Genomic DNA, 12074 nt, shown 5'->3' with positions numbered 1-12074 from the left:
GCCCTGGAACATGACAGCAGCTGTATGTTGAACATCAAATGAATACAGGTCATGCCTGGGGTAAAGGCATGACTGATGGGTGTGCCTGGCATGGCCATGCATTTATCCTGATTAGTGCCATGGGACCCTTTAATTTCTATATTAGCCATTGTTAAAAGAGGTGATTAGTGTATGTTAGCTGTGCAACTTGATGCCATCTTCAAATAGTGATTTCTCTCTAAAGTGGGGCTTCCTCTTGTGACCTCTGACCTGTCAGTATGTTAAAAGCTTTGTAATCGATGGAGCTCTGTATTCTTTGTGGTGTGATTGATTGGAATTCCTTCACACTGAACTTTGCCTGTTGTTCTCTTTTGTTTAGGAGGTCCTCCAGCAGCTGATTGTAATGAATTTACCAAATGTTTTGATGATTGGTAAAGATCCTCTTTCTGGTGAGTAGTTTGTTGGGTTCTTCACCCCCCTCCTCTAAAATGCTAAATAAAATTTGTATTTTTTTAGTTTTCTTAAATAACAAACATGCTTTTAAACAAACTATATGTATTTGTAGCCAAACTACAAATATTTGAGTACCTCTGAGTCTCATCATTTAACGTATCTAGTATGTAATACTTATATTTACGTATCTTTACATACAAATAGAATGAGTTATATGTGTGTTTGCACATCGTACACATGTGACAGTGAGTTAGTTCTTGCTAAAGCCAGAGCAGCAACTGTTTGCTTAAAAGTCATGTGTCTTCACTCCTTGCTTCAAGTGACTCAGGATACAGTCTGCAACAGGAGAATCGTTTGTCCTCCAGGTTTTCTGCCCTGTGTGCCTGTATAATCAGTTCAGTTGTGGCAATATGTACACACCAGAAAAGTCTTGTAGAATTGCCCTAAAGTGTGAAGGAACTGTTGCAAATGAAGTGTGGGAAGAAAAATACCTGAGGATGGAGAGAAAAATATGTATCTGACAAATTGGAAAAAGTGAGGAAGGAAATGGACAAGGAGAAGAACATCTGTCTGGCCATGTTGTCTAGGCAAGGACATCTGTCACATGAGGTATCACATCAAAAGTGATGTGGAAGCCAATGAGCTCATGTCCAGAGTCCAGTGTCTTTGGTGAGACAAAATGAAAGCTATTTAGCCTGAAAACTAAGTTGCTTCTCCTTAGAACCACATTTCTGAAATGAAAGGTTTTGTTGCTGTGGTTTTTACTTTTTTTTTTTGCATGCCCGTTCTATCTCTGCCTTAGCCCCGTGCCAGTGCCAACGACAATATATTTGTTTTTACCAAAGAAGGAAAACTGGATGAACCCACTCAGCAGTGATGGGGATCATCATGGTAATCAGCATCTCCAGAACAAACAAATGGCAGAAAGCTTGGCAGAAGATTTTATTTTGCTGCTCTTAGCAGCAGTAGTGTGTGTATGTATAAAAAAGGGTTTATATCAGAAAAGAATATTAACTTATAGATGTTGGATCACTGAAACTCATAGTCTTGGCACTTCTGCAGTAAAATCAAGCTGAGGGTAAGGCATCCACTTCTTCAGCAAGCAGATTAAAGACTGCAATGGCAGTCTTAATTCTCCTGAACAGGCTACCGTTACGGGTAAAGAAGAAAATAGAAGTACAAGAGCTGTTGCTTTTCTCAGTCTGTGGGCCATGGGCAGAGCCTGGGCTGCTAGCATCAAGAATGCTGGTGAATAGAGATGTCTGGGCCAACAAGGCAGCGTCTCTGCTGGCTAAGTGTCAATGGAAAAGGCTGGCTGGTTTCTTGTCATGGCCATTCCTGAGCGACAGCTGGCAGGAGACTAATAATGCAGTAACCACTATGTTGGTTCCTGGGGAAGCTGCACACTTGAAAGCTGTCCTGTATTTAGCTATAATTTCCCATCATTGACCTGCTGTTTTTTGTCAGCACCTTAGATCTTTCTTTCTTTGAAGAAAGTACTTGATTTCTCTTGTAGGAAAGATATTGGTGTTCTCATCTTCCAGCTCCTTTAATTACAACCAGAAATTCTGCTTCACTTTCTGACATGTTTTAAAATGTGGTGGTTTGTTTTTGTTTGGTTGGGTTTTTTTTTTAATGTGGTCTTTTTAAATTTATTTTATCCATTGCTGACTTACCATTGGCATTATTCAGAACATGGGAGGAGAGGACAAAGAATGCAAAAATGTAACTTCTGCATGTCTAAAATTGATGGGGTATGTGTGTATAAAAAAAATGAAGTTCTTGTGTAGCCATATTATATAATGGTTTTGAGAACCAGTGTAGACACTACAGAGGAAGGTGGTGAACAAAGAAAGATTTGAGATGTGCTTGCTCCAAAGAGTGCATTCAAGGAGGAGAGTGTCTGAGGAATAGGATTTCAAGAGAAGCTCATCTTAACGTTATGCTTAGGTAGATGACCACTGGTAAGATGTGCTGAAGAAACGGTTAAAGAAGTGGAGAACTAGAACTTCCTTCAAGAAGAGGAACCTGGCTGAGGGCTGACGGGAAGCTTGAAAAGAGGGAACAGGGAGGAGAGGGCTGAGGAGAAGTTAGTAAAACCAATACAAAAAGCTGAATGAAGGAATAGGCTGTGGTGAGCAATGTGGGTGAGCGATAACCAGGTGACTGTCAGGTTGATGTCTTTGTTACTGAGTGTCTTGCAGAGAGGAGTGAGAGAAAGGCAGGGGCACTTGGGAGGGGAAAGCCAAGTGAAATGAGAGATTCTTTCTGTCAGTGAGAGAGCTAAAGGAGGGCTTCAGATTGAGTAGAGATGCAAGGACAAAGCAGTCATCAGCATGGGAAGTGGTGCTTCTGGCATGAATACAGAGAAGCCCCAGGGAAAGCTGACAGAGAAGTGAGGAGGCTGGGGGTGACAGCAGTATGGGGAGAAGAGATGGTGGAGACGGTTGTTTGAGGGAAGTGTTTAAAAGTGGCAGGAATGGTAGAGGAGAACCTCTTTCTCTGTGTCAGTGATCCAGTCCAGGACAGAGACTGAGAGGGAAGGAGGAGAGTCATGGAGGGGGCATCTGCAGAGGCAGTGTGGGGCAATGTGGGGAGCACTAGGAGCTGGAGGCTGAGGTGCAGGCAGTCTGCAGGCTGGGGTGGATCTGACAGGCAGTGTTGAAATCCCAGTTTTGCCTTCCCCATCCTGTAGGTAAGTTATCTGAATGAGAGGTCCCTCTTGACCAGAGGAAGAAAAATTGATCCCGTGATGACATTCCTGGAACAAATACAGTGTTGCTTTGTACTGTTTGAGCTGGGAAGGCTCCTAGTGACTGTATTGACTCTCTGGTCCAAGACCAGAGAGCTGTTAGATCATTCAATGTGTTTCACTGTGTAACAATTTCAGTGACTTACTCCTTGTAACAAGCCCACATGATGTTTTGCTATGCATGTTTTTCAGAGCTGTCTGTTCACCAGTGCTAATGCGAATTTTACTTTTTCCTTCTAAAACACAGCCAAAAGTGGTGTTATATATATTAAATTATAAACTGAACAGCTCTAAAGCTGAGAATGCTGTTCTTGCTATTTAGCTCTCATTTAGCACTCAACAGTTGGGACTACTGAGGACTTCTGCAGCTCTGCTTTGAACATGAGACTATTGGAAAAACAGAACTGCCACCACTAAAAATGCAGAAGCAGTTGGGCTTTTGCATAGAAGATGGCACCTCTGCTGGGTTTAGGAGCTTTCCTTGCTTTCATGTCCTCTAAATCATTTTGTTCCAGGCCATGGCAATTTTGCCTATTTCAGTTCATTTGGCCATGGGCATAAAAATTGCAAAAATATTTGTAAGATGATGAAGGCTTTGACTGTTTTCTAGAATATAGGGAGCTGAAAAGAAACTTGAAAGTTTAATTAAAGGATTTAGAAAGTTTTCCCAGGAATCTGACTTGCAGAGTGATGCAGCTGACATTACAGGATTTATTCTCTTCACTGCACTGTACAGTAGACAGCTACTACCATTAATTTCCTCTCTGTTTTTAATCTTCCTCCATGTTTTTTCTTGCTGAACAGCTTTTTCAATTCATTACTGCACCACAAATCCCCCTGTGCTCAATATGAGAGTCATCAGCGTATTTATCATCTATACACATCACTGTAATCACCTTTTATAATTACCTCTGGTTTTAGCATGCCTTATAAATGGCCACTCATTCATGTGCCCACACAAGAAATATCAGTGTACAGTACTGGTCCTGAATCTCTATTTAGAGGTGTTTAATTTCTTAGTTTGTAGACATGCTTAGTTTAACACAGCTAGTGAGTGTACTTGGAAACTGATGGCAATTAATCCTTTGAAACAGTCATAGTTAATGGGGGGAGGGGAGGGGGGAGGAGAGAGAAGAGGGATTTTAACTTTTTTCAGACCAAAAATGGAAATGAGGTTTTATTTGCCTGAAGTAGGCTCATTTCTGTCTCTTCAAAAAATTTTGTGATTCAGATCCCCTTTTCAAATTACATGTTAAGTTTGTGAATGAGAGAGCCCAAAGTCCCTGCTAATAAGTGTCTTTAGAAACTGTTTTTCATTAAAATCATAAAAGATGTCTAGTCTCACTGGGGTATTTTTTCATGTCTGGTTTCCTTCCTCATTTTGTTTCATGATCCTCCAGAGGCACAAAGGTTCATAAAATATAAAGTTAATAACAAAACACTGCCTCAATAGTGTAAATTTAGCATTCAAGCTTTTCTCACTCAGGATGTTGCTACAGTTGGGAAAAATGTCGCTTGTGTGTTTCACCTTCTCTGCACATCCACCGGCCGCCATGTGTAGCTCTATGTGCGCTGGCACTCCCTCTTCTCTGCTGGAGGACTGTCAAAGTAGAAATGTGCAGAAAGAAGCATCACAAGCTCAAGATTTCACATGCTTGGGTTCTCATTTGTTTTCTCTGACATCTTTCCTACCCCCCTCATTTTTTTTTCATCATCTGTATTCTCTCTGTACCTTGAATCCTCCTCTTTAGTTGTGTCTCCTAATCCCTCTGCCCGGCTTCTCCCTGAGTCCTGCCATCTGTTTCCCACCCTCTGTCCCCTGTGAGAGCAGAGGGGTCTCCTGGCTCTGGCACAGGGAGGCTCCCAGGATGCACAGGTGGTGCTCGGGCTTTCCCTCCCTTTGTTTTCCAGGAAACCTGCTGGCCTTCCCTTATAGTTGGGAGCAGATGGTCTTTCTGCAAATCCCCCAGGTGGCTGGCTCCCTTGCAGGCACAAACATGTGGCCTGAGAGCAGCTGCCCTGGAATTTTCAAAAAGGTGTAAAAGAAAAGAGTTTGGGGTTTTTTTTTTGTTTTGTTTTAAATTAGCACCTTTCTGTTTAAGTGCTAGTTTGAATCCTGTCCATTCGTTTCAGCTTGTGGGTACCTGTCTGCCAGGAGCTGCCCCAGACCTAAGCATTTGCATCCAGGTCGTAGGAGGACACTGTCTTGGTAAAGTCAGCTAATAAGCCTGGGTAGACCCAGCAGACTTTCTTCCCAGCTGTATAGAAGTACTTGTGTCATCCCAATGAACCAGCATAGGGAAACCTGCACATTCCTGCAATTGTACAAGGAACTTTACCACCTTATTAAATTAGCACAAATCAAGCCTTTTGAAAAACACCACAGAATCATTCACTGGTCAGGAGACATGACTGAATTGGGGATAAAGATTGCTTGCATTTGTTCAACATGCATTGCAGGATAAATGCACTGTGCCGAGTGTAGAACTTGGCTGCTGCGCTGTGTAGTAATCCTAGATGTGCTTCCAATTCACTTAGTAACCTTGGGCATGCCACTTAAGTGTGTGGTATCTCAGCTGTCCTGAGGGTGAGATGAAAGGGGAGAGGGGTAATTAATCCCTTCCTGGCTCATTCTGAGGTTTAATTGAAAACTCTCTCTAAGCACTTTAGATTGGTAGAGAGGGTTTTTCATACTCATACCCTATTTCTTTTAAATATCTCCTGTAAATAATGTTATTCTATGAGGCTTTAAAATGTTACTCAAACTTAACTTGAGTATGAGTGATCTCGAAGTTGGCCTTAATGCCAACAAACTGTCTGCACCCCATGGGAAACAGCTTCTGAATGTGCCCAAGGAATTGAACTCTTCAAAACAGTCACACATGATCTTCTGAAACACTTATGTGGCTGGCAGAGTAGATCTGCTAAGTAGACCTCTCAGCCTTAAAAGTGTTTCTAGTGGGTAGTACAATCTCATTTTCATTACAGGTGCATAGCACGTCTGCAAGCATAAAATAATTTATGCTTTAATGCTGTTGAAAAGCTGACAGCTAAGTTTTCTGTGAAAGGTGCCAGTGGGGAGAGCGGGCTGCCAAATGTTATCTTTAAAATAGTAGCAAACTAATAATCTCATGATTACCTCGAGTCTTTTAATTTTTTCACTCCTTTCTATGAACTCTGGCCTTCCCTGCCAAAGGGGCTTGCTGTGTCTGCCTCAGCTTCCCTTCCTGATGGGAGGGCCTGAGTGGAGACAAGATCTCGGAGTGGTATTTCCAGGCAAGGTCAGTCCCTGGTGGGAGAACAGGGTTGACCTTGCTAAGTTACTCTGCAGTAATAGCGGAAGGTGTTTCACGTCACAGGATCATGCAGCATCACCAATGCCCATCTGTTATCTCATGGAAGAATATCAAAGCCTACTGCCTTCGGTGCAGAGAAGTAGAGTGTGGTTTGAATGGCTTAAGTAGCTCGTATATCTTTAGGTTGGTATAGATGCTCTCACTGTTGGAAAGTAACACTGATGTTTTCTAAAATGAGTGATTTTAAGCCACGAGGCTCATCCTGAGGATAGCTGTGATGCCGTGGTCCACGGATTGGAATTTATGGGCAACAGATGGAGGTGCCCAGAGCACGCAAGGGTTAGAGCACTTGTCTGGTGTGATCTGGAGCAAGCAGCCTGGTGGCTACTCCTTCAGTCTCTTCCAGAGAAGATGTTCTGCCCTGAGTAAGTTTGGAAGGATGAGACACACACACTCGAGTCACTTGCTCCCCATAACTTAGCAAGTTGCTCTCATGTTCGACAGGCTTGCTCTGCATTTAATCCATGGTCTGGATCTGCTCTGAAACTGATGGAGAATGAAACCCGATGCTGAAACTCTAATGAGAACTCAGTTTTGTGGAAAAAACAAAACAAAACAAACCCTGCAACTCAGTGTCTCCTTGGACTAGTAGTGCCCTCAAAGGAACTGTTCGTGAAGTAACAGATCTTTTTTTTTTTTTTGTGACACTGTCTGCGTTTAAGGTTGTGTTATTCAGAATCATACAGAACAATCAGACTTTCACAGACTGAAATGTTATTTGTATATTAAATTGTAATTTTTCAGAAAAGAGGAAGCCATGTATGCTGCTAGGTACGGGGAGAAGAGTAAGAATGATTGTACATCTTTCAAAAATAGTTTTTAAATGTTCTTCAAGGAAATAAACAATATTGTCTATACAGTGTGAAGTGTGAACTAGCACGTTTTAATTATGTCTGTCTCTGCAGAAGAGAAGAATTCCTGCTTGCAAAATCGTAATGATTAATAATGTGGGACTTGGATGTTGAGAATTCTAGTGTTGATTCATACAGTATGTGGATAATTTCTGTAGGGCATTCTTGAAACGTTTTAAAGATCAACATTCCTAAAAGCTGTTGAAAAATTGTTTAACAGGTAAGGTACTTTTAAAGACCGGTTTAGGGCATTTGTTTGCCCTAAAATCAGGAAATCGGAAAACAAATTATTTCCTGAGCTGCCTGCACGTGGCCGTGCTGGCTTGCAAGGTTCTCAGAATGGAAGTAACCCCTATGGTAATTTAGGTCAGTGTGCCTTTGTGCATCTGCGGGGCTGCGGCAGCTTAATTGATGAGTCAGTGTAACTCCAGTTCCCCAGCCTTGGGTCCTGCCCATGCCTCTAACTTTCTGCCAGTGCAGCCATACAAGGGCATGGTGTTGGTGGAGGAACACAGTTGCATTCAGAAATTATTATCTATTTAGTGATAGGAGCAATTGAACACCCAAGTATAGCAGGATATAAAATGAAAGCATTTATCGCACAGTTAGACACTCTGTGTCAGGAAGCATGCAGATGTATAGGGATGAGAGAAAACTGTATGTCGCCTGTTTCTCTCTCCTCCTCTTTCTCCAGTGCGGATAGGACAGGCTTTTCCTGAACCTAACTGCATAATGATTTTTTATTTCCTTGTTGAAGCTCCTTGCCTTCCATCTCCCTTTGTCTATCTTTGATATATATAATTTTCTTTACCACCCAACAATCCCCACATTAATTTTGTTGAAACAAGATCTGGAGTTGGCTCAAAGCCACACCAGTTCCCCTTGTGCGGCTTTCTCTCTCCTAACCTTAGGAGGTGGCGGGCAGGGCTCTTGGTCACAGCAGGATTCCCTGCAATAACAACCTGCGTGTGTCTCCTCCCCACCATGGCTCCTCGAGCATATGGTTAGCTGCATATTCTCCCTTCTACATCACTCATTTTTTTTATCCTTCTTAGCACATGGGGTTTGCGCTTCAAAGTGTGAACAGGCTTTGATGCAGGACATAGGCAGAATTTATTTGCTAAAACATCTCTTGGAGAGAATTTATGTGCACAGAATGGCATTCGGCTTTGGGAGGTCTGAGTGGCAACTATTTTACAGACAGAGAGTTTAGGACAAGTTCTTTCTTTGAGAGTAACCTTCCTTTGCTTCTGCCCAGGGTGTTTTTTGTTTTGGTTTGGTGGGGTTTTTTTGGAGGGGGGGGGAAGGTGCTGGTTTGGTGGGCTTTTTTGCACCCTTGTTAATAACAAAACAAGGGACAAGTATGGGGCATTTGCACTGAACTATTTAAAGGATTTTTTTTTTTTCTTTTTTTCCTGCATTGATCAAGAAAGCCTCAGAAAATGTAGGTGAGGATAGCACATCAAGGAAAAAAAAGTCTTGCTGGATTTGGGATTTTAAACTAATCCATAAGAACTGTTTTGTTACACGGAAAGTATGGTAACGTTATAATGGGCACATATATGTTGTTCAGGCACTTGTTCAAAGGTCTTATTTCTCTTTTCAGGCAGATATTTTGGAGAGGATCACTTGCAAGTACTTAATTTGTTGTACATATGTACTGATTCCCTTTTCTCCTCTCTAGGTAAAAGTATGGATGAAATTAAGAAGCTGCTGTTGTTGGTTCTGGGATGTGCTGTGCAGGTGAACATTCATTAAAGGCTTGAAAAATAAGATTTTTTTTGAATCTGTTATTTTTTTCTGGACTGAGAAAATCCACCCAAAGATCAGTGCTGTATGAACAAATCTCCAGCTCAAGACAGCTTGTGAGCTGAAATTGTGAGAAGACACAATAGGTGAATGAAAGAAATGCAGGGGAAAGGAAGCACACTGTGATAGCAGCAGACTCAATTTGCTGCCAATGCTTAATCAGCCATAGGATGTGAATTCTTGCAACTAAGTAGTCCACTTTGATGGCAAAGTGGGAAGAGATAAGCTTTGAACAGTGTTCTTGGTGTCAAGATTGTTGTTGGTTTATTTTCTTACTGTTTTAACATACGGAGTGGGACAGTACATATTAATGCCAAGCAAATAGATAATCTAATAGTCTAAACATTTGTTTAATGAATCCTGATTTTATTTGCATAATCTTTTGATTGAATATTATCTGTAGAAAATCTGAAATTAATAGATACTTTGTATATTCATGTGGGGATTTTTATGCAGCATTTGTTAAAATAAATAGACAGGCAATGTGTATGGGAAACTCCCCAGAAATGCATGACAGTTACCAGATAAAGAAATCAGTGTTCTGCCCACCAAACCTCTGTGGTGATAAACAATAGACGCGTTGCGGGCTAGCCTTTGCTTATAATTGACCTTGTTTGTAGGTCTGTCTAGTGTTTTTGTCATGCCTTAGGACACTTACCCTGCCCAGCTACGTCAAGTCAATTATGTCAGGGTAAAGCTGTCTACATATGGCTGCTCTGAACTATCTCAGTGTTGTATTGCAGCACAAAGAGTAAAGATCTGATTTGGCAAGCTGCTGTGCATCCTCTGTCCCAGTAACAGGTCTGAGGTTCTTCCCAGTGAAAGGAAAGGTTGAGACTTGGGACCAGGCCCCAAAAGGACACTGTAAATGAGTTTAAAAAAACTTTAAGTAATGCTTAACTTCTCCACAATGCAGAGTTACAAGAAGGCAGTAATGTTGTTAGTGTACAATCACAGATATACAGATAGCAGATGTCTGCCTCTTTTAAAGCCTTAAGTAAAAGATTTACTAAAGTCTGTTTGTCTGAAATGTCACTCATTTTTATCCAGAATGTTTCCCAATCCCATTTTTTGTCTAAAGCACATGTTGATTTAGTCCAACAAGCAACATTATGTATTGATGTGAATAGTATCTGAAGTGATGCATCTCTTTTAATTGCCAAAACCAAGCAAAATGCAAACAGTAAAGCAGACAGGTTAAATGACACAATGTAAATGTAGGCTTGTGCAGCTCCATTAATGAAGCTGTGATGATTTCCTCTGACTGTTGCCCACCTCTTGATCTCATTGCATGTTGAACTTGTTTTTAAAGAGCAAAACCAGCCATTTAACTTAGCCTTAATTGTACTGGCTGTAAAGAGCCAGTACTGTAAAGAGCTTAAATAATTTAATGCATAATTTGGTTCATGCTCCATGTGGAACAATGAAGTGTGTTATACCTTCTACTGTGACAAAGTGTAGATCTTGAACATTTTGTTGTTAGCAATGTGGGGATTTTTTTTATTCAAATGAAGAATGGTGCAGTAAGTTTTAAAATATGTAGCACTGTTTTAGAGTGTGTTTTCTTTTAACAGTGTGAAAGAAAAGAAGAGTTTATTGAAAGAATAAAACAACTGGATATTGAAACCCAAGCTGCCATTGTGTCACACATTCAGGAGGTGGGACTCTCAATATTGTCTATTTTGACTTTTTATCTCTCCCTTCCTTGACTTAACAGGTTTTTTTTGCTATGAAATTTTAATGCTTGGAATTTCATAATGGATTCAGGAACTTCACCAAAAAAAAGTTTTAATGTTACTGCAGTCAAATTATAAGATGAAAATAATAGGCGCTGGGAACATTATTTGGCTCAGTGGTCTTTTAAAGAGATGCCGTGGTAAATGCCTTGCTTGCCAGTTATAGGTTCTGTAGCAAGAATTGTTGTAAGGATGCATGTGTAGTATTTCCAAAAGGCATGTATGGCTTAGGAGCTGCAGTGCCTCTTCCAGCAATGGTGTAGGCACTTACTCCGAGTCCTGTGGTAGGTGAGACACAGTGGCTTGCTTCGGACAGTGGCCTCCGAGCTCAGATGGTCTTGAAAGGTGTACTTTGCGGCTGAAGTTGGACTGGACATCAGGAAAAATGTCTTTACTGAAAGAGTGGTCAGGCCTTGGAGCAGGCTGCCCAGGGAAGTGGTAGAGTCACCGTCCCTGGAAGTATTTAAAAGACGTGTAGATGAGGCGCTTAGGGACATGGTTTAGTGGGCATGGTGGTGTTGGGTTAACGATTGGACTTGATGATCTTAGAGGTCTTTCCAACCTTAATGATTCTATGATTCTATATACTCTGTTTTTAAAGAGAAGTTTGATCCAATGATGAGTATTCTTGGACTTCTGAAGTTTCTGTAAAAGGAAGGAATACAGGTAGGCTTTAGGAGCCAGGTTGCTTTGGAGACCCAAAGGAGAGCCATGTGGAAACGGTCCCTGCTGGGTGCGCCTCGCCGGCAGCGGGCGCTGGCTGCGGCTGCGTGTCAGTGTGTGCAGGTGTAGAAAGCCTGGTACGCTCAGATCTGAGGAACAAATAGTGGAAGTCTAAGACAGGAACTTTTTTCTTAACACTTAAAAAAATAGTTCCGCTTTTAAAAAAAATAAAATCGTGGTGAACTAAGTGCATGGTTATGGCAAAAGCAGCAACAGTCTTTAACTGAGCTTGTGAGACTTGCGTGACATTTCTGCTAAATGATTCAGAGGAAATCAGTTTGGGTAAGATAACAGTTGAAAGGTACACTGCTAGCAGCAACCAGAGACATTTCTGCTAAAGGCAGCTCCTCCCAGCTGTATCAGCTGCAAATTCATTGAAAGCAGGGCTACTTCTCAGTGAGACACCAGCCTAACT

General features: G+C 41.5%; 1 protein-coding gene across 1 annotated transcript in view; it reads left to right on the top strand.

The window, feature by feature from the left end:
* CCDC88C (coiled-coil domain containing 88C) overlaps window positions 1-12074 on the top strand; it is a 98578-nt gene that overhangs the window by 39546 nt on the left and 46958 nt on the right. Inside the window, exons 3-5 of the mRNA XM_009573559.1 lie at window positions 359-428; window positions 9076-9134; window positions 10775-10858. Of these exons, the coding sequence (XP_009571854.1) occupies window positions 359-428; window positions 9076-9134; window positions 10775-10858 (213 nt within the window). The remainder of the gene's footprint in view (window positions 1-358; window positions 429-9075; window positions 9135-10774; window positions 10859-12074) is intronic.

Source organism: Fulmarus glacialis, unplaced genomic scaffold (genome assembly GCF_000690835.1).
Source record: "Fulmarus glacialis isolate BGI_N327 unplaced genomic scaffold, ASM69083v1 scaffold25702, whole genome shotgun sequence".
Classification (NCBI taxonomy): Eukaryota; Metazoa; Chordata; class Aves; order Procellariiformes; family Procellariidae; genus Fulmarus; species Fulmarus glacialis.
The sequence above is the reverse complement of the archived record's forward strand: the minus strand, read 5'-3'. Positions and strand labels throughout refer to the sequence as shown.